Below are 23,813 nucleotides of genomic sequence, written 5' to 3'. Positions count from 1 at the left end.
AGCCTCCTGAGTAGCTGGGACTACAGGCGCCTGCCACCTCGCCCGGCTAGTGTTTTTTTTTGTATTTTTTTTAGTAGAGATGGGGTTTCACTGTGTTAGCCAGGATGGTCTGGATCTCCTGACCTCGTGATCCACCTGTCTCGGCCTCCCAAAGTGCTGGGATTACAGGCTTGAGCCACCGCGCCCGGCCTAGAACAAAAAATTTTTTTAAAAGATAGTTAAGCTTATCCATATTGCTTGTGTCATTACAGTAAGAGCAATGGTCTTTTACAACTTTCTACTTTTAAACCTAAAATAAACAATGATTGGCCATGGATTGCTGGCCTGTTGAAATAGTCATTTTCTGGCTAGTTTATAGAAATGATCTCACTGCTGCCACACTACTAAATGCTTTGGTTGACACCACCCATTGGAGTGTAGTGACCAGTGGTCCAAGAGCACCTCAGTTCCCCCAGCAAAGTGAATTCCCAACCTTGAGCCAGAGAGCGAAGTCAGGGCCCAGTACAAGTCCCTTAGAGTTAGAGCACACAGTCTAGGAATTGGGAGCTGAGGATTGGCCCCTTAAAATATTCCAGAAATGAAGCCAGTTAGTTGAATCTACCTTATACCACAATCAAACCCTCAAGGTCATCAAATAGGAGAAAGGGATAAAGAAAACATCCACAGGTCAGCAACCTCAGAGATTGATGGTAGATAAACCCACAGTGCATAAACCCTGACAATTCAAAAAGCCAGAGAGCCTTCTTGCCTCCAAATGACCACATCACCTCTCCAGCAAAGGTTCTGAACCAGGCTGAGATGGCTGAGATGACAGCGATAGAATTCAGAATATGAATAGTAATGAAGATTACTGAGCTACAGAAGTGCATTGAAACCCAGTGCAAGGAAGCTAAAAGTCATGATAAAATGATGCAGGAGCTGACAGACAAAATAGCCAGTATAGAAAAGAACCTCACAAACCTGATAGAGCTGAAAAACACACTACATGAATTTCATAATGCAATCACAAGTATTAATAGCAGAATAGACTAAGCAGAGGAAAGAATCTCAGAGCTTGAAGATGGGCTTTCTGAAATTAGTCAACAAGAATAGAGAAAAAAGAATGAATAAAACTTCTGAGAAATATGGGATTATGTAAAGAGACCTAATTTATGACTCATTGGTATCCCCAAAAGAGATGGGGAGAATGGAACCAATGTGGAAAATATATTTCAAGATATCATCCATCTCTTTCAGGGAAATACAGAGAACTCTAGTAAGATACTTCACAAGAATATTATCCCTGAGACACATAATCATTGAATTCTCCAAGGTCAAAATGAAAGAAAAAATGTTAAAGACAGCTAGAGAGAAAGGTCAAGCCACCTACAAAGGGAAGCCCATCAGACTAACTGCAGACCTCTCAAAAGAAACCCTACAAGTCAGAAGAGATTGGGAGCCAATATTCAGCATTCTCAAAGACAAGAAATTCCAACCCAGAATTTCATATCTGGCCAAATTAAGCTTCACAAGCAAAGGAGAAATAAGATCCTTTTCAGACAAGCAAATTCTGAGAGAATTTGTTACCACCATATCTGCCTTACAAAAGCTCCTGGAGGAAGCACCAAATATGGAAAGGAAAGACCCTTACCAGCCACTATAAAAACACTGAAGTATACAGACCAGTGACACTATAAAGCAACCACGTAAGCAAGTCTGCAAAATAACCAGCTAACATAATTATGACAGGACAAATCCACACATATCAATATTAACCTTGAATGCAACTTGGTTACATGTCTTAATTAGAAGACACAGTAGCAAGCGGGAAAAAGAAGCAAGACCCATTGATATGCTGTCTTCAAGAGACCCATCTCACATGCAACGATACACATAGGCTCAAAATAAGAGAATGATGAAAAATCTACCAAGCAAATGGAAAACAGAAAAAGCAAGGGTTGTAATCCTAGTTTCAGACAAAACAGACTTCAAACCAGCAAATGTTTAAAAAAGACAAAGAAAGGCATTACTTAATAGTAAAGGGTTCAATTTAACAAGAAGACCTAACTATTCTAAATATCTATGCACCCAACACAAGAGCATCCAGATTCATAAAGCAAGTTCTTAGACACCTTCAAAGAGACTTAGACTCCCACACAATAGTAGTGGGAGAGTTTTACACCCCACTGACAATATTTGACAGATCAATGAGACAGAAAATTAGCAAAGACATTCGGGACCTGAACTCAGCACTGAATCAAATGGACTTGATAGACATCTGCAGAACTCTTCACCCAAAAACAACAGAATATACATTCTTCTCATTGCCACATGGCACGTATTCTAAAATCAATTACATAATCAGAAGTAAAACACTCTGGCTGGGTACAGTCGCTCATGCCTGTAATCCTAGCACTTTAGGAGGCCAAAGCAGACAGTTTGAGACCAGCCTGGCCAACATGGTGAAACCCTGTCTCTACTAAAAATACAAAAATTAGCCAGGCATGGTGGCATGTGCCTATAATCCCATCTACTCAGGAGGTTGAGGCAGAAGAATCACTTGAACCTGGGAGTCAGAGGTTACAGTGAGCTGAGATGGCACCACTGCACTCCAGCCTGGATGACACAGTAAGACTCTGTCAAAAAAAGAAAGAAAGAAAAAAAAAAGTAGAACACTCCTCAGCAAATGCAAAAGAACAGAAATCCTAACAATCTATCTCTCAGACCAAAACACAATCAGATTAGAAACAAAGACTAAGAAATTCACTCAAAACTATATAATTACATGGAGATTAAATAAACTGCTCCTGAATGTCTTTTGGGTAAACAATGAAATTAAGGTAGAAATCAAGAAGTTCTTTGAAACTAATGAGATCAAAGGTGCAACATACCAGAATCTCTGGGACATAGCTAAGGCAGTATTAAAAGGGAAACTTATAGCACTAAATGCCCACATCAGCAAGTTAGAAAGATATGAAGTTAACAACCTAACATCAAACTAAAAGAACTAGAGAACCAAGAGCAAACAAATCCCAAAGCTAGCAGAAGACAAGAAAGAACCAAAATCAGAGCTGAACTGAAGGAGAATGAGACACACACACAAAAAAAAAAATTCAAAAGATCAATGAATCCAGGAGTTGGTTTTCTGAAAAAAATAATAAAATAGACTGCTAGCTAGACTAGTAGAGAAGAAAAGAGATTGTTCAAATAAATACAACCATAAATGACAAGAGGGATATTACCAATGACCCATAGAAATACAAATAACCATCAGAGAATATTATGGACACCTCTATGCACATAACTAGAAAATCTAGAAGAAATGGATAAATTCCTGGATACATACACCTTCCTAAGACAACCAAGAAGAAATTTAATCACTGAACAGACCAATAATAAGTTGTGAAATTCAGTCAGTGATAAACAGGCTACCAACCAGAAAAAACCCAGGACCAGATGGATTCATAGCTGAATTCTACCAGATGTGCAAAGAAGAGCTAGTACCATTCCTTTTAAAATTATTCCAAAAAATTAAGGAGGAGGGACTCCTCCCTAACTCATTCTATGAGGCCAGCATCATCTTGATGCCAAAACCTGGCAGAGACACAAAACAAAAAGAAAACTTCAGGCCTATATCTTTGATGAACATTGATGCAAAATCCTCAACAAAATACTGGCAAACCAAATCCAGCAGCACATAAGAAAACTTATTCACTGTGATCAAGTAGGCTTTATTCCTGGGATGCAAGGTTGGGTCAACATAAATCAATAAATGTGATTCATCATATAAACAGAACTAAAGAAAGAAAACCACATGATTGGACCGGGCACAGTGGCTCACACCTGTAATCTCAACACTTTGGGAGGCCAAGGAGGGCAGATAACCTGAGGTTGGGAGTTCGAGACCAGCCTGACCAACATGGAGAAACCCCATCTCTACTAAAAATACAAAATTAGCCGGGCGTGGTGGCATATGCCTGTAATCCCAGCTACTCGGGAGGCTGAGGCAGGAGAATCACTTGAACCTGGGAGGCGGAGGTTGTGGTGAGCCGAGATCACACCATTGCACTCCAGCCTGGGCAACGAGAGTGAAACTGTCAAAAAAACAAAACAAAACAAAACATGATTATCTCATTCAATGCAGAAAAGGCTTTAAATAAAATTCAACACAACTTCATGTTAAAAAGTCTTAATAAACTAGGTATTGAAGGAACATACTTTAAAACAATGAGAGCCATCTATGACAAACCCATACTCAGCATCATACTGAATGGGCAGAAGCTGGAAGCATTCCCCTTGAAAACAGGCACAAGACAAGAATGCCCTCTCTCACCACTGCTACTCAACATAGTACAGGAAGTCCTGGCTAGGGCAATCAGGCAAGAAAAAGAAATAAAGGGCATCCAAATAGGAAGAGAGGAAGTCAAACTATCCCTGTTTGCAGATGACATGATCCACTATCTGGAAAACCCCATTGTCTCAGCCCAAAAGCTCCTTAAGCTGATAAACAACTTTGGCAAAGTCTCAGGATACAATATTAATGTGCAAAAATTACTAACATTCCTATACGCCAACAACAGTCAAGTTGAGAACCAAATCAGGAATGCAATCCCATTCACAATTGCCACAAAAAATATAAAATACCTACAAATACAGCTAATCAGAGAGGTGAAATAACTCTATAAGAAGAACTAGAAAACACTGCTCAAAGAAATCAGAGATGACACAAACAAATGGAAAAACCTTCCATGCTCATGGATAGGAAGAATCACTATTGTTTAAATGGCCATACTGCCCAAAACAATTTATAGATTCAATGCTATTTCTATTAAACTACCATTGACATTCTTCATAAAACTAGAAAAAAATTTTTATTTTATTATTTCTATTTTGATTTTGATTTTTTTTTTTTTTGAGATGGAGTCTTGCTCTGTCACCCAGGCTGGAGTGCAGTGGTGTGATCTGAGCTCACTGGAACAAAAAAGAGCCTGAGTAGCCAAGGAAATCCTAAGCAAAAAGAACAAAGCTGGAAGCATCACACTACTCCACTTCAAACTATACTATAGAGTTACAGTAACCAAAACAGCATGGTACTGGTACAAAAACAGACACATAGACCAATGGAACAGAACCCAGAACCCAGAACCCAGAAGTAAGGCCACACACCTACAATGATCTGATCTTTGACAAACCTGACAAAAACAAGCAATGGGGAAAGGATTCTCTATTCAACAAATGGTGTTGGGATAACTGGCTAGCCACATGCAGAAGACTGAAACTGGACCCTTCTTTATACCATATACAAAAATTAACTCAAGATAGATTAAAGACTTAAATGTAAATAAAACCCAAATGTATAAAAACCCTGGAAGACCACCTAGGCAATACCATTCTGGACATAGAAATGGGCAAAGATTTCATAATGAAGATGCCAATAGCAATTGCAACAAAAGCAAAAATTGACAAATGGTATCTAATTGAACGAAAGAGCTTATTCACAGCAAAGGAAATTATCAACAGAGTGAACAGACAACCTATAAATGGGAGAAAATGTTTGCAAACTATGCATCTGACAAAGGTCTAATATCCAGCATCTATCTGGAACTTAAACAAATTTACAAGAAAAAAACAAGCAACCCCATTAAAAAGTGAGCAAAGGACATGAACAGACATTTCTCAAAAGAAGACATACCTGTGGCCAAGAATCATTTGAAAAAAAGCTCAATATCACTGATTATTAGAGAAATGCAAATCAAAACCACAATGAGATACCATCTCACCAGTCAAAATGGCTATTACTAAAATGGCGGCTCATGCCTGTAATCCCATCACTTTGGGAGGTGAGGCAGGTGGATCACTTGAGGTCAGGAGTTAGAGACCAGCCTGGCCAACATGACAAAACACCATCTCTACTAAAAAATACAAAAATTAGCTGGGTGTGGTGGTGCACACATGTAATTCCAGCTACTTGGGAGGCTGAGGCAGGATAATCACTTGAACCCCAGAGGCAATGGTTGCAGTGAGCTGAGATCATGCCACTGCACTCCAGCCTGGGCGACAGAGACTCTGTCTCAAAAAAATAAAAAACAATAAAAAAATTTAAAAACATGCTGGTGATGCTACAGAGAAAAAGGAATTCTTACACACTGTTATGAGAGTGCAAATGAGTTCAATCATTGTGGAAGACAGTGTGGCAATTCCTCAATTCTTAAAAACAGAAATACCATTTGACCCCTCAATCCCATTACTGGCTATTACCCAAAGGAATATAAATTGTTCAATTATAAAGACACATGTGTGTGTATGTTCACTGCAGCATTATTCACTATAGCAAAGACATGGAATCAACCTAAATGCCCATCAGTAGTAGACTGGATAAAGAAGATATGGTACATATACATTATGGAATACTACACAGCCATAAAAAAGAATGAGATCATACCCATTGCAGGAACATGGATGGAACTGGAGGTCATTATCTTTAGCAAATTAACACAGGAACAGAAAACCAAATACTGCATGTTCTCATTTATATGTGAGAGCCAAATGTTGAAAACACATGGACACATAGAGGGGAACAACACACACTGGGGGCTATAAGAAGGTGGAGGGTGGGAGAAGGGAGAGAATCAGGACAAAATAACTAATGGGTACTAGGCTTAATACCTGGGTGATGAAATAATCTGTACAATAAACCCCCATGACACAGGTTTACCTGTGTAACAAACCTGCACATGTACCCCTGAACCTAAAAGTTAAAAAATATATATATTTAAATCAAAAATAAATCTTATTTATGTTTGTACATTACTTATTTTATTTTAAAATTGTAATAAAATACACATAACAAAATTTACTGTTTTAACCATTTTGAAGTGTACAATTCAGTGGCATTAAGTGCATTCACGTTGTGCAACCATCATCACCATTCATCTTCAGAGTTTGTTTGTTTGAGACGGAGTCTCACTCTGTCACCCAGGCTGGAGTGCAGTGCTGCGATCTCGGCTCACTGCAAGCTCCGCCTCCCGGGTTCATGCCAGTCTCCTGCCTCAGCCTCCCTAGTAGCTGGGATTACAGGCGCCCGTCATCACGCCCGGCTGATTTTTTGTATTGTTAGTAGAGACGGGGTTTCACCGTATTAGCTAGGATGCTTTCAGTCTCCTGACTTCGTGATCCGCCTGCCTCCACCTCCCAAAGTGCTGGGATTACAGGCATGAGCCACCATGCCGGCCCAGAATTTTATTTTTTTAAGACAGAGTCTTGGTCTATCGCCCAGGCAGTGGTGCAATCTCGGCTCACTGCAACCTCCTCCTCCCAGGTTCAAACAAGTCTCCTGTCCCAGCCTCCCAAGCAGCTGGGATTACAGGTGTGCACCCCCATGCCCAGCTAATTTTTGTATTTTTAGCAGAGGTGGGGTTTCGCCATGTTGGCCAGGCTGATCTTGAACTCCTGACCTCAAGTGGTCCGCCTGTCTCGGCCTCCCAAAGTACTGGGATTACAGGCATGATGCACTGTGCTCAGGCCATGATGTCTTTTCTTTTACATGTGGATGATTTGATTGCTAATATTTTACTTACTTTTTTACATGTCTGTAAATGAATGAAATCAGCCTCAAATTTCCTCTTTCTTTCTTTCTTTTTTTTTTTTTCTTTTTTTCCCAGAGACAGAGACTCACTGTTGCCAACCAGGTTACAGTGGAATGGTGTGATTATAGCTCACTATAACCTCGAACCACACCTGGCTAATTTTTGTATTTTTAGTAGAGACGGGCTTTCACCATGTTGGCCAAGCTGGTCTCAAACGCTTGGCCTCAAATAACCCTCCCACCTTGGCCTCCCCAAAGCACTGGAATTATAGACATGAGTTACTGCAGCTGGCCAAATCTTCTTTCCTATATTGTACTGTCAGACCTTTGTATCAAGGTTATGCTAGGCTCATAAAATGATTGGGGAGGGTTTCTTCTTTTTCTATACTCTGAATAGTTTGTAAAAGAGTAACTATTTGTTTTTTGAATGTCTATTAGGCTCAAATAGTCTTGGATTTAAACTGCCCTTGCAGGAAAATATTTAACTATTAAATCTATTACTTCACAGTGTTGTGTGACAAGGATAATTATTTGTATGAAATACAATATAAATGGCGCCCCCTGGAGTTGCTATTGTTGTCTTAGATTTTCATTCATTTTTTAAAACTTGTACAAACCATTATCATCATTTTTGTATTTTTCTCAGTAACACTTCAGTAACACACAAACCCAAACTCTGAGTGTGTTATAACAACAAAGGTTTATTTCTCACATTACATATCATCTGTGGGTCAGCATTGGCTCTACTTGGCATGTTCTTTTCATTCTGGTATCCAAGCTGAAGGGATAGTCTCTATCCTAGCACATCCTTTCCTTGTGACAGAAGAGAGATGTGGAATCACAGTGTTGGCCCTTAAAGCTTCTATCTAGTCACTTCTGCTCATATTTTATTGGCCAAAGCAAATTTCTTAGTCAAGCTTGATGTCCGTGATACAAAAAAAGTATAATTAGCTCACTGAGAATGGCAAATAATTAGCAGCAGTAATGCTGTCTACTACATACAGGTACCATACAGTCAATGTTTACTTAGATTTACCAACAAATTGATCACTTTCATTGTCTTTCATGCCTTCAACATCAAACTGTTATTCTGGGATGACTTTTCTTTTTGTGCAAATTACATCCTTCAGAATTTATTTTAGTGGGTATCTTTTGTTTCCAAGCTCACTTGGTTTTGGTCATCTGAAAATGACCTTTTTTATTCTCCTTCTTTCAATGGATTCTAGGTTGACACTCCTTTTCTTTTAGTAAAGGGAAAATATGCCTTCTGGCTTTCATAGTTGCCACTGAAATAATACTAGCAGTCTAATTATAGTTCATTTTTGTTCAGTTTTTCTAATGTGTATCTTAGGTTTAGATTGCTTTATTTATGTTTAATGTTGGTTGTGATTTGTTTGGCTCTTTGAATCTATGGATTTTTGCCTTTTTCAATTGTGTGGAATTGGTATCATTTATTCTCCACATGGTTGGTATAATTCACTAGTCATCTAGAGTGTCCTTTATGGAAATGTTTTTAGCCATGAATGTAAATTCTTTGGTAGACATAGGGCTATTCATGTTACTATCTCTCCTTGAATGAGTTTTAGTAATTTGTGCCTTTCGAGGGATTTTCCACTTCATCTAAGTTGTCTAATTATTGGCATAAAGTTGTTAATAATATTCCCTTATTACTTATTTAATGTATCTGGTACCTGTAGTGATATTCTCTTGCTCACTTCTGATATTTATTTGTGTTTTCTCCCTTTTTCCCCCGTAATTGTTCTGGCTAGAGTTTTATCAATTTTATTAATATTTTCAAAGAGCTATATACTTGTTTTATTGATTTTCTTTGTTGTTTTCTATTTTATTGATTTCTGCTCTAGTTGCATTATTTCTGAGCTCAGACTTTTGATAGGTTAGCCCCATCCAATTCAAAGGCATCAGTGATCAGACTCACCCAAAGTAAATTATTGTATCTCAGTAAGGAGAAATGGAGAAGAGAACACAAATATTTAAAGGAAATAAATTTTCCTCTAGGAAACTAGAGAAATGGGAAGAACTCTACTGAAGTTTTGCTATGTTCAACAGACGTGTGCAGTGATATTAAGAAGAGATAAGGCCAGGGATGGTGGCTCATGTCTATAACCCTCGTACTTTGGAAGGCCAAAACAGCAGGATCACTTAAGCCCAAGAGTTAAAGACTAGCCTTGGCAACACAGACAGACTCCATCTCTACACCTCCAAAAAAAATTAGCTGAGTGTGGAGGCACATGCCTATGGTTCTAGCCACTTGGGAGGCTGAGGTGGGAAGATCAGCTTAAGCCTAGGAGGTTGAGGCTGCCATGAACCCGTGATTGCACCACTGCATTCCAGCCTGGACGAGACAGTGAAACCCCATCTTAAAAAAAAAAAATCAAGTACTTGTAATTAGCCCTGAAGTACTCCAAACTTTAGAGGTTAAGCACTAGTCAGTGTGGTAGAAAGAGAACCAAGAGGTGTCCCAAAAGCCTAGTGAAGAAGGTGTTTAAGAGGTGGGAGTTATGAACTGCGTCAAATGGGTGTATGTGTGTGTATATTTTTTCTGAACCACTTGAAAGTAGAATGCATATTCTTTTCCTTCACTCCTTAATACTTCAGTGTACATACTAAGAATGAAGACACTCTCTCAATTATTATAGCTTAGTTTTCAAATTAGGGAAATTTAATATTGATTCAAATACTCTCATACATATATAATTTTTTTTTCTTTTGAAACGGAGTATCGCTCTGTTGCCCAGGCTGGAGTGCAGTGACGCAATCTAGGCTCACTGCAACCTCCGCCTCCCGGGTTCAAGCGATTCTCCTGCCTCAGCCTCTGAAGTAGCTGTGATTACAGGCATGTGCCACCACGCCCAGCTAATTTTTGTACTTTTAGTAGAGACAGGGTTTCACCATGTTGGCCAGTCTGGTCTCAAACTCCAGACCTCAAGTGATCTGCCTGCTTCAGCCTCCCAAAGTGCAAGTGCGGGATTACAGGTGTGAGCCACCGCGCCCAGCCCAAATACTCTCTTATATTTTTGTAGCTTAGTTTTCAAATTGGGGAAATTTAATACTGATTCAATGTTTTCATAAAATCTAAAATCCATATTCCATTTTTGTCTGTTATCCCAATCATATCCTTTATAGAATTGTTTCCCTTTAGTACAGGATCCAGCCCAGAATCACATTTGCATTTAGTTGTCATGTCTCTTCAGTCTTCCTTATTTAGGGACAATTCCTCAGCCTTTCTTTGTCTTTCATGATATTGGCATTTTTGAACAATCCACAACAGTTATTTTATACATAATAGGTGGCTCCTCAATTTGGTTTTTCCTTGTGATCAGATTTAGTTTATCACATCTGAAGGCATATACAGTGTTTATCTGTGGATTTTTGCCTTTTTCAATTGTCTATAGAATTGGTATAAATTATTCATCAAATGGTTGGTATAATTCACTAGTGAAGTCATCTAGAGTTTCCACTGTGGAACAGTTTTTAGCTATGAATTCAATTTCTTTGGTAGACATAGGGCTATTCATGTTACTGTCTCTCCTTGAATGAGTTTTGGTAATTTGTGCCTTTCAAAGGATTTTCCACATCATCTAAGTTGTCTAATTTATTGGTATAAAGTTGTTCATAATATGTCCTTATTATTTATTTAATGTACCTGGTAGCTATAGTAATATTCTCTGGTTTACTCCTGCTACTATTTTTTGTTTTTTTTTGTTTTTAGGCAGAGTCACTCTGTGGCCCAGGCTAGAGTGGCATGGTGCAATCTTGGCTCACTGCAACCTCCACCTCCCAGATTCTCATGCCTCAGCCTCCCAAGTAGCTGCGATTACAGGTGTGCACCATCATGCCTGGCTAATTTTTGTATTTTTAGTAGAGATGGGGCTTCACCATGTTGGCCAGGCTGGTCTCAAACTCCTGGCCTCAGGTGATCCACCTGCCTCAGCCTCCCAAAGTACTAGGATTACAGGTGTGAGCCACCGTGCCAGCCTCACTCCTGAGTATTATTAATTAGAGATTATAGATTGATCACACAATCAAGATGTTTGTTTTTTGTTTTTGCCACACTGTATTATTCCTATTTTTTACCCTTGCGATAAATAAACGACCTGTGTGAAGACACTTTGAAACCACACAGATATCCTTCTCTTTGTCAAACTTTACTCTCTAGCTATAAAAATTATTTGTGCTTGAGTAAATCTTAACTAAACTGTAGCAAAATGGTGATTTTCCAACTCTGCCATTCCCATCCACAATTGTCATTTAGCATTCTGTGAATGTAAGGAAGCAGCTGTCCCTTCTCTATTGTTTTATTACCACTGTGGATTTGTGGATTTCTATTTCATTCAGTAGATTATAATCCATCACTACCATTATTTAGATGCCAAAATTTTCCCAAATCTAGTTAGTATGTACGACTTCGAGATTGTTCTTCTGTCTTTTTTGGTACATTCCCACCATTTTCTGAATTTTTTCATAACTGCTGACATATAGCATCATTTTTAACAGTTGAAAGAATATGCATTGTATTAATATCTATGTATCATAATACATTTAACTATTTCCTTACTCTTGGAATTTTAAAAAAATTAATTAATTAATTATTTTGAGACAAGGCCTTGCTTTGTCACCCAGGCTGGAATGTAGTGGCACGATCATGGCTCACTGCAGGCATGACTTTCTGGGCTCAAGAGATCCTTGCGCCTCAACCCCCAGAGTAGCTGGCTCTACAGGCACGCACCATCATGCCCAGCTAATTTTGTATTTTTGTAGAGATAGGGTTTTATTATGTTGCTCAGGCTGGTCTCTAACTCCTGGGCTCAAGGGATCCACCCATCTTGGCCTCCCAAAGTGCTAGGATTACAGGCGTGAGCCACTGCACCCAGCCATATGCTTGGGATTTGAAATTGCGGGTTTTAAAAAACAGTGTTGGGTGAATATTCTGGTAGCTGAATGTTTGTACAAAACCTAAATTATTTACTTGGCATAATAAATTTCTAGAAGTGGGTTTATTAAGTTTCACTAGAAAAAATTCTACCTGTGTACATGTAGCAGTATATAAGAATGCCCATTTGTCATTCCCTTATTTTGGGTAGAATTTTAATCAGTCTAGGGCCTTAGCCTTTGGTTCGCAGATCAGCAATATCAACATTACCTAGGTGAGCCTATTAGAAGTGCAGACTCTTATACCCCAACACAGACCTACCGAGTCAGAATCTGCATTTTAACAAGCTCCCAGGTTAATCTGTCAGCACATCAAAGTCTGAGAAGGAATATTCTAAAGTAATTTATACAGAAGTCACAGAATGCATTGGTCTTAAATCTAGACAAGGTAAGGTCAGGAAGCCCATACTGGCATTTGTTAATAAAAGGTGAAAGTGACAAAGAATTAAAGTTGTCTTTGTAAAAAGTGCTGGTTGGGTGCAGCGGCTCATGCCTGTAATCCCAGCACTTTGGGAGGCTACGGTGGGAGAATCACTTAAGCCCAGGAGTTTGAGACCAGCCTGGGCAACAAAGTGAGACCCCACCTGTACAAAAAATTTTAAAAATTAACCAGACATGGTGGGTATGCACCTGTTGTTCCAGCTACTCAGGAGGCTGAGGCAGGAGGATCACTTGGGCCCAGGAACTTGAGGCTGCAGTGAGCTGTGATCATGCCACTGCACCCCAGCCTGGGTGACAGAATGAGACCCTGTCTCAAAAAAAAAAAAAAAGAGGTTTATTCTAATAAAATGAATATAAGTATCCCAAATAAGCTTTTTTGGGAGACAGGCAAATGCAGATCAGCACAGAGCACTGACACATTTTCTCCCACAACATAAGACATGACACTATTATCTCTCCAGCTTCATCTTCACTCACTCCATCCCAAACGCTCTATGCTTTAGCCTGTTGTTTATCTAGTTATCTAAGAAAAATCTGAATTAGAATCACTTGCAGAATGTGTTACAATGCATACTCCCAACCCCATTTCTAGAGAATCTGTTTCAGAAGGGTCTGATATTACAATCAAGAATTAGAATTTTAGCATGCACATCAGGTGATTCTAATGCCCTAAAGTTTGAGAACTACTACACCACTACACTTCCCAGAACATATCTGGAATGTATTGTTTAAACAATGTTTTATTTGCTATTAAAAGAATTCCCAAGCCAGGCATGGTGGCGCGCACCTGTAGTCCAGCTACTCAGGAGGCTGTGACAGGAAGATCGCTTGAGCCCAGGAGTTCGAGGCTGCAGTGAGCTATGATCATGCCACTGCACTCCGGACTGGGTGACAGAGCAAGTCTCTGTCTCTAAAAAATTAAAAATAAAAATAATATTCCTATTTCTATAAAGACCTTCAACCAGAATTCACTTTTTTGTTATTATTGCTGTTAGTTCATTAAACAAGTCTAGGGATTCTAATTATTTTTTAGCCTTCTCTAGTTCTGACCAAGTTGCTGAGGATGGAGAGAACGAATCCTATTTGAACTGTTATTCCTTATTCTGAAGACTGCCTTTTTGGACCAATCCAAATTCATTTCAGATGATACTTCAACTTTTTCTTTTCTCTCAATATATTTTGGTGAAAGAAATTCATGCTGTGGAAAGAAACATTTTCCATTAAAAAATTATAATGTCAAAATGTGTTACTCTTATATAAAATATATGAAAGAAGTTATATAAAAAATATTCTGATTTTAAAATACAAATAACTTTTTTTTAATGTAGGAGGAGCAAAGAAAAAAGGAAGCAGCACATATAAAAGGTATTTTTTCTCAATAATTTATTAGAAGAAATCTTAATGAACTTAGGCAATTCACATCTTGAAGAATCAAGAGGTTATCCTAAATGTCATCTAAGTATCTTAATGGTATGAAAATGTTAGGGAAACATTAATTTATTATTATGTAAAAGGGCATAAATTTTTTAGAAAAAATGGAACTTGCAATATCATATCTTAAACTAAAATGTGAGGTTTTAATTTTTATCTCTTATTTGTACCCAAAGTTACCATAGTCAGTGTCTAACAATAATGCTTGAGAATAAAAAGATATTGCATATCACGTCTTAGTACCTCAAAACATTACCTCCTACATAAGTTTAGAGATGCTGAATATAAAAGATAACAAGATATTTTACAGAGCTTTAAAAATGTAGAAAATATAAAAGTTAATATGTTTAGACCAAGCGTGGTGGCTCATGCCTGTAATCCTGGCACTTTGGGAGGCCGAGGTGGGCAGATCACTTAAGGCCAGGAGTTCAAGACCAGCCTGGCCAATATGGTGAAACTCTGTCTCTAACAAAAATACAAAAATTAGCTGGATGTGGTGGTGCAGGCCTGTAATCCCAGCTACTTGGGAGGCTGGGTCAGGAGAATCGCTTGAACCTGGGAGGCAGAGGTTGCAATGAGTCAAGACTATGCCAATGCACTCCAGCCTGGGTGACAGAGCAAGACTCTGTCTCAAAGAAAAAAAAAAAGATATGTTTGCAAGAATGGCCTTATACAGAAGTTTTTTAAAAAGAAAAGTTAATATGTGAACTATTATAAAAGGTATTATAGAATATTTTATAGATATTGTATTTTCTAAAACAGCATATCTTAATGGCAAATGTACAGCATAAATATTATAATGGGAAAAGCATGAGACAAAGAATGAGAATCTAGGCTAAAATCTATTTTGTATCTGATCTGTAATGCGTCATTTATCTAAGTCTGTTTATTATTTTCATGAAGTGGTGCTAACAGTAACTACCTTGAAGAATTATTAAGAGTATAAATAAGATATAGAAGTATATCAAAATGCTTTGTAAATTGAAAGTCTCTACAGGAAGGTTTGTTACTATTATTGGTATAAAGCCAATTCATACACCCTTCCCAATGCAGACCAAGTATTTTCTAATACATGCCTAAGGAAGCATGTACTTTTCTTTTTTGATGTTGAGTTGTCTTATTTTATTTTATTTTAATTTTATTTATATTTATTTGATTTTATATTATTTTATTTTGAGACGGAGTCTTGCTCTGCCAGCCCAGGCTGGGTGCAGTGGCCGGATCTCCAGCTCACTGCAGCTCCGCCTCCCGGGTTCACGCCATTCTCCTGTCTCAGCCTCCCGAGTAGCTTGGGCTCAGGCGCCTGCTCGTCCGCCGGCTAGTTTTTTTGTATTTTTTTTAAGTAGATAGACGGGGTTTCACCGTGTTGCCAGGATGGTCTCGATCTCCTGACCTCTGTGATCCCGCCGTCCTGGCCTCCCAAAGTGCTGGGATTCAGGTTGAGCCACCGCGCCCCGGCCGAGTTGTCCTTTATTTTAATGAAACAAATTAGTTATAAAATCCTTTGCTCCAAGTAGAAACTATGTATCTTACAAATGTTTATTTGCTTGGTTTTGAGTTTTAAGGATTACTGTAGGTAGTTATTTCTACTATCATAATAATTATTTCTTTCTCAGAAAGTTGAATTTGTAATGCAAATATTTACACAGATTGACTAAAGCAAGAAAGATAGTTATTAATTTAACCAGTATTGTTAAATTTATTTCTTAAACAGCAATCAGATCTTTTCTCATTTAAGGATATTTTGAAACATTTCTAAGCCTAATTAGTCACTTTTTCTGTTTAGCAGTATTTCATTTAGAATGAGTCTTTTCTATTCTTGATTATCATGAAACTATTGCTAATCCCTAATACATATAACACTGTGTGGATGATGATAGCACTCAGAATTTCTTTATAGCATTATCCTGCCACTCTGAATTGTCCTTATGATTAAGAGTTGGCTCCTGAATATATATATTCATGGTAATCTATGTTTTACAGCAATTAAGATCATTCTAAGATGCAATCCCGCCTTGCAACCGAAAGTGTCATTTGTGATCCCTCAGGACCAGCTCTGCAACAAATCGCAGCAATGTTACCTTAAGCTTATCAACATTGCCATCTGATTCTTATTACAGCCAGAAGTGTAGAAGCAGCTGATGACTGGTTTTCTGATGATTCTCTAGTGAAAGGAACTCTCCAATGCTTCTCTCGGGGAACCTCTATGGAAAAAGTATGCATACCTGTCCCAACCATTTCATTAGAAGAGGGTGCTGAAAATGTACTGAATGACACTTTGATCATCAAAAAGATGACCACATTAAGGGAAAATGTTCATGAAGAAATTAGAGGTTGAAATACAAACTTTCCACATAATACTGTGACTTTTTATTTTGAAACCTTGTATAACACTGAAATCGGGTAAAGTTGCAACTGAATTATCAGCTTCTGAGTCTCTTAACATGTCCATCTAATATTATATTTTTCTTCTTACAATAGAGTGGCTCTACTTCCCTCACGGTTCTTATTCTAGAAACAAAATTAGGGAAGAACTAGAGATGATGTCATGAATATTTAAGCTTAACTTAATGTTAAGCTTAACTCTCATCCAAAGACGTATTAGTAAAATGAGTGTATGTCACAAATAGGGAAAACATTTAAAATTTTTCAGCACAAAAATATATATTTTTTTTTCTTTTGAGACTGAGTCTCGGCTCTATTGCCCAGGCTAGAGTGCAGTGGCGTGATCTCAGTTTGACTGCAACCTCTGCTTCCAGGGTTCAACGCATCTCTCCTGCTTCAGCTCCTGATTAGGCTTGGATTACAGCGCATACCACCACACCCAGCCAATTTTTGTATTTTTAGTAGGAGAGTTTCACCATGTTGGCCAGGCTAGTCTAGAACTCCTGACCTCAGTGTATTCACCCGCCTCGGCCTTCCAAAGTGCTGGATTACAGGCATGAGCCCATCACGCCTGGCCGAAAAATATATTTTTGAATAAAATATCCACAGCACTTTTGATGTTCAGTTTTATTTCGATGGGTGGGTGGGTGGAATTCCTATTAGTTTTTCTGAATTTAAAACACATAATTACTTATAATCAAATATTACCATGTTATGGTTTTAGTAAGCGTATAATTTTTCCTCCTGCAAGATAGCTGAAATGCTGAATCCGAAATAGACCAGGCACAGTGGTTCATTGCCTAGTAGTCCGCAGTTTACGGAGGCTGAGGTGGGCCAGATTGCTTGAGCCAGGACTTTTGAGACCAGCCTGGACAAACATAGTGAGACCCTGTCTCTACCAGAAAAGACAAAAATTGGCCGGTGTGGTTTGCACATACCTGTAGTCCAGTTACTTGGGAGGCTAAGGTGGGAGGACCATTGACCCTAAGGTTTTGAGGCTGCATGAGTGGAGAATATGACACTACACTAAACAGCACCTGGGCAACAAAGTGAGACCCCTGCCTCAAAAAAAAAAAAAAAAAAAAAGAAATTCAGAATAATTTTATTATTTCCTTTCTATCTTTATTTCTCAGAATGTTCCTCACCCTCACCCTACCTATGATAAAAATGCTTACAGGCACCTGCTCACGGTTAGTGATTTAGAGTTTCTCTCCAGTCTATAAGACCCTTGGTCAAATTTCTATTTACAGTTCTGGGGATGTCTGACACTTATATGTATCTTTTCATTTTTCTTCTAAACATTCTCCATGTAATTAGTATTTTTTCTTCCCTTGGGAAAAATGACTCATTAACAAGCATATTAGCTTTTGTGCTTAAATTACCCATACTAAAGACCTATTCACACCTTCCCTGAGAGATAAATCATACCTCCTACAATAAATGCAAAGAAACTCTCCTCAAATAAGTCTTATAAGCATTACCCAGGCCTGTCATTCCTATCCCAAGGGCAAATTGTAAGGAGTTAGAACTGCTCTCTCTTTTTGAAGCCCTGCGTCATTTCACACAGTGTGCATGGGTTCCAGCACATTACGAGCTATCCCACCTAATCTAAGTAAGTTAGCTCTATAAGAGTGCCAGTAAACAAAATTTTAACTGTCTCTGTTCTTGGTTCCTGAAACTTCTGGTTTTACTTCCAATCCCAGAGAAGGGAGTTATTTCTAATTTTGGTGATGTCCTAACTTCCTAGGAATTTGGGGGTAGAGGTAAGAGATTCTGGCTTTCACGACTCTTCTCTGACATAGAGGAAATACAAACTGGGGGGCTATGGGTTGCCATGCCTACCGTGTGACTTAGGAAGGGTAAAAAACCAAAAACACCAAATATGCAGTGAGGAGCAATGAAACATTTGCAAAGTGAAACTGGAGACGAGGAGATTTAGAGATGTTGATTTCTGACTATCTAACAATGCTCTCTTCCCTTGTCCGCCCTTTCCATGAAGTATGGCTATAATGCCTACTCTTGGCTTGGTAGGGTATTCTTGTATCTAATTATAAATACTCCTTTTTGTTTAGCTAGCAAGATTCGATTTTGTATTACTGGCCACAAGTCCCCTAAGGCTCGCTTCAACTGTTGTTCTTTGCTTTGTTAAGGTATCCTTGTAATTTTATAAGGCAATCCCCTTTTGCGATAAACTAGAAAGACCTTGTTTCTATTACTACAATCAAAAGCATCCTGCCTGACCAAGATTATTGTTTATATTACAAATATAATGATTTATGCATAATAGAATTGTTATTATAATAATATAATCAATTGAATTTCTTTCTTTTTTCTTTTCTTTTTATTCTTTTTTTTTTTTTTTTGAGACAGAGTCTCATCTCTGTCACCCAGGCTGGAGTGCAAAATGGCACTATCTCGGCTCATTGCAACCTCCGCCTCCTGGGTTCAAGCGATTCTCCTGCCTCCGCCTCCTGAGTAGCTGGGACTACAGACATGTGCCAACACATCCAGCTAATTTTTGTATTTTTAATAGAGACGGGGTTTCACCGTGTTGGCCAGGCTGGTCTTGAACTGCTGACCTCAAGTGATCCACCCACCTCGGCCTCCCAAAGTGCTGGGATTACAGACGTGAGTCACTGCACCCGGCCATAAATGGAATGTATTTCTTAAAAACTTAACACATTTACTCATTTATTAAAATCTTACTCCACATCATAGGTATATACACTGTTCTATTTGAAAAGTCCTGTGAACAATACTTATGAAATTATGCCAGTCTAGAGTAATCTCATTTTCAAGAACTATAAAGGATCTGAGATTTCACTCTTTAAGCAAGCTGACAAGGTATCATGCAACAGTTTCGGGTCTTTTGGGTTAGAAACAAGGGGCAGCCTATTGTTCATAGCAATAACAGTAGTCAGAGTATCATCATTTTTGACATCCTTTTGCGTTATTTCCTGGGCCCGCAGTTCCTGCAGGCTGGTATGAAAGAGGGTCAAGATAATGCCTGCACCAACAGTGGGCTGCATTACAGGAAGGAGTTTAGGGAACCAAATATTTTCAAATGGACAGTAATGCATACCTGCCCTTTGTACCAGAGGGAGCCACTGTCTCTCTTCCAGGTTGTTCACTATATGAACATCCTTGAAAAGATAATTTGGAACATAGGCAGTCTGTTTCTGCTCACAGACATGCAGGCATGTAAGAGACCCACAATTGACACTGACATGGGGTATTAATTACAGATCTTTTGATTACATATACCTGAAAACCAACTCAAATTGGCTTGAGGAGAAAAGTTTTGTTTCATAAACAGAATCCAAGTAATGTTTGAACAATTAAATGTAGGAAGTACAAGGTTGTAACTGGGTCTCAGGAACAGGTGTAACAGGTTCAAATTCCATCAGGACTTTCCCTATTTCTACCAGTCAGGGTTCAGTGAGGGAAGAACTACTTTTAGGATTGGGGTAAGAGATTTATTATTGGAATTATTATATCTTACACAATTGTAAGAGGAGCCAAGGAAGTGAAGTTTAAGGAGAGAAATTGGAGAATCAGAGGAGTCACCAGCAAGATAACCTGAAACTCTGACCAAGAGATCTTTTGAAAATGAATAAATAAATAAAAATAAAAAGTAAAACTTTTTTTTAAAGTGAATAACTAGAGAAACCACTTTGTTCAACTGCCACAGTAAGACTGTAGAGGAAAGGCTTGTGGGAATGTCTACAGGAAGCTGTGCCTTAGCAGCAACTGCCTTTGGGTGTACAACGTAGTTCCATGTTTCCTAGCCTGGAAATATGGAATAACATTTAAAAATGTATTTTATTTTTATTTATTTATTTTATTTCTATTTTTTGAGATGGAGTCTTGCTGTCGCCCAGGCTGGAGTGCAGTGGCACGGTCTTGGCTCACTGCAACCTCCACCTCCTGGGTTCAAGCAATTCTTTGCCTCAGCCTCCCACATAGCTGGGATTACAGGCACCAGCTACCACGCCCGGATAATTTTTTTTGTATTTTTAGTAGAGATGGGATTTCACCATCTTGGCCAGGCTGTTCTCAAACTCCTGACCTCGTGATCCACCTGTCTCAGCCTCCCAAAGTGCTGGGATTACAGGTGTGAGCCACTGCGTCCAGCCTATTTTATTTTTATTTTATTTTATTGAGACAGAGTCACACTATTCTACTTGGGTTACAATTTAATTCCTGGACTCAAGCAACCTGCCTCAGCCTCCCAAATAGCTGGGACTACAGGAGCACATCACTGCACCCAGCTTGCAACTGCCTTTGACTCTGTGCTGCCAAGCATCTGGTGGCAGACCCAGGGCCACTGTTTGCCCACAGGGTCAGCAGTTGGGAGGGAGAACTGGACACTGAAAAGAACTGGACATAGGGCAGAGAAGTGAGGACAAACTGGAATCCACTGGCCTCTCTATAGTGTGTTTCCACATCTAAGCAGACTACCTTCACAGAATAATGGCCTCTGCTTAGATTCTTCTTTCCAAATATTGCACAAATTCCTCTTTAGGCCATCTTCAGCCAAGAACTATACATAGAAAAAGATTCTGAGAAACATAATTCTAGCTTAACTAAGTTAATACAGTACAAACCACAGTCTACTCATTATGGATTTAGCATTCACTTACACACTTTTTTTTTTTTTTTTTTTTTTTTTTTTTGAGATGGAGTCTTACTCTGTTGCCCAGGCTACAATACAGTGGCACGATCTCGGCTCACTGCAACCTCCACATCCCAGGTTCAAGTGTTTCTCCTGCCTCAGACTCCCAAGTAGCTGAGATCACAGGCACAGGCCACCACACCTGGCTAATTGTTGTATTTTTAGTAGAGATAGGTTTCACCATGTTGGCCAGGCTGGTCTTGAACTCCTGACCCCAGGTGATCCACCAGCCTTGGCCTCCCAAAGTGCTGGGATTACAAGTGTGAGCCACTGTACCCAACCTTATTTACACTTTAACTATACTTAAAACCTCCAAATAAAAACAATAATGGAGTGATGTTGACAAACTATCCCTCCACAGCAATAGTAATTTAACAGGCATCCACAGACAAAAGTGCCTTTGTTAAGCTTTGGGATCCAGGTAGGAGTTTGTGAAATGCTGATGCAGCCCAAGACCAAGAGGGTCTTTTCTTTTTTTTCTTTGAGACAGAGTCTTGCCCTGCCACCCAGGCTGGAGTGCAGTGGCATGATCACAGCTCACTGCAGCCTCAAACTCCTGGGTTCAAGCAATCCTCCTATCTCAGCCTCTTAAGTAGCTAGGCTACAATGTGTTCCACCATGCCCAGCTAATTTTTTTATTTTTTTGTAGAGACAGGGTCTCCCTTTGTTTCTAGGCTGGTCTTGAAACTGGGCTCAAGCAAGCCTCCCAAAGTACTGAGATTACAGGTATGAGCAACTGCACCTGGCCTAAAGAGGGCCTTTTGAGAGGGCAGAAATGCCCTTGTTGGCCCATCTGGAAATGACTCATTTTCCCTATTGACTCAGCTCTGAGTCATGTTTGGCCCTAATCCTGCTACTAGACCCATTAACCCAGGGACCTGAGAGGAGTCACACCCATTTATGCTTCAAGGTGACAGACCTGCTGACCTCAGTCCCCACCATGTACTCACAAATGGCTCTGAAACTTGACTGTAGCCCCTCTCAGCAGTGGTCAGAAATCAGAAGTGGCATAGGGTCCCAGAAGGAGACATACCCACCTGAGTCCCCAGGGCCACTTTGCCAACCTCAGTTCCACAGCAGACTCTGAAATAGTTGTGACACTTGGCTCCAGCACCTCCCAATAATGGTCAGAGATTGGTACTGCTTATGACACAGGAACCCAGAGAGAGATGTGCCTGTCTGAGTCTGTGGAAAAGGCTTGCTGACCTCTGTCTGGCTGTGGACACTGAAATACCCCTGTGACTTCGTTCTGTTCTCTCTCAGCCGTGGACCAGGATAGTACTGCCTGCCAAGAGACCTAGTAAGTGACCCAGCAGGAAGTTTCCCAGGGACACAGAGGAAGCTATACATAGTTGCATACCTAGCATCAGGCCCACTGTCTGTAGACCCTGAAGTGGATCTTCATCCCAGCACAAGCCCTGTGGAATAAGGTCCTAGACACATTCTAATCTCCTCAGGGACCAGAAAGGATCCATACCCACTAGAGCTCCTGGTAACAGGCCTGCCATCTGCAGACCTCACTGCAGACACAGAAGCAACCATGCAATCCAGCTCCAACCCCATTTGACCATGATCCCAGAGGCAATCTTATTAATTTGAGAGCCTAATAGGAGAAGTTCTTAACCTGCTGAAACCAATCTATAAAGACTAGAAGTGGTGCTTTGCCTTCAAATGCAGATGCCAAAGCAAACTATATGGATAATGAAGAACCAGGCACACATAACACCACCAAAGGAAACTAATAAAGCTCCAGCAACTGAACTGAAATGAATGAAGATCTACAAATTGCCTGAAAGAGAATTCAAAATAATTAAATGAGCATAATGAGATGTAAGAAAATTCAATTATCCTTTTCACAAGATGGCGCCGAAAGCAAAGAAGGAAGCTCCTGCCCCTCCTAAAGCCGAAGCCAAAGCGAAGGCTTTAAAGGCCAAAAAAGCAGTGTTGAAAGGTGTCCACAGCCACAAAAAAAAGAAGATCCGCACGTCACCCACCTTCCAGCAGCCCAAGACACTGCGACTCCGGAGGCAGCCCAAATATCCTTGGAAGAGCGCCCCCAGGAGAAACAAGCTTGACCACTATGCTATCAAGTTTCCGCTGACCACTGAGTCTGCCATGAAGAAGATAGAAGACAACAACACACTTGTGTTCATTGTGGATGTTAAAGCCAACAAGCACCAGATTAAACAGGCTGTGAAGAAGCTCTATGACATTGATGTGGCCAAGGTCAACACCCTGATTCGGCCTGATGGAAAGAAAAAGGCATATGTTCGACTAGCTCCTGATTACGACGCTTTGGATGTTGCCAACAAAATTGGGATCATCTAAACTGAGTCCAGCTGCCTAATTCTATATAAATATATATAT

The 23,813-nt window shown here is 39.5% G+C and overlaps 1 protein-coding gene and 1 pseudogene across 1 annotated transcript in view; both read left to right on the top strand.

The window, feature by feature from the left end:
- Window positions 1-16,724, top strand: part of CUNH1orf185 (chromosome unknown C1orf185 homolog) — a 56,055-nt gene extending 39,331 nt beyond the window's left edge. Inside the window, 4 exon segments of the mRNA XM_017875454.1 lie at window positions 14,284-14,320; window positions 16,378-16,431; window positions 16,434-16,510; window positions 16,512-16,724. Of these exon segments, the coding sequence (XP_017730943.1) occupies window positions 14,284-14,320; window positions 16,378-16,431; window positions 16,434-16,510; window positions 16,512-16,724 (381 nt within the window).
- A 6,582-nt stretch (window positions 16,725-23,306) lies between these two features.
- The window catches only part of LOC108531815 (60S ribosomal protein L23a pseudogene), a 794-nt pseudogene continuing 287 nt past the window's right edge, over window positions 23,307-23,813 (top strand).

The sequence above is a fragment of the Rhinopithecus bieti genome, unplaced genomic scaffold (genome assembly GCF_001698545.2).
Source record: "Rhinopithecus bieti isolate Rb0 unplaced genomic scaffold, ASM169854v2 scaffold_10017, whole genome shotgun sequence".
NCBI lineage: Eukaryota > Metazoa > Chordata > Mammalia > Primates > Cercopithecidae > Rhinopithecus > Rhinopithecus bieti.
The sequence above is the reverse complement of the archived record's forward strand: the minus strand, read 5'-3'. Positions and strand labels throughout refer to the sequence as shown.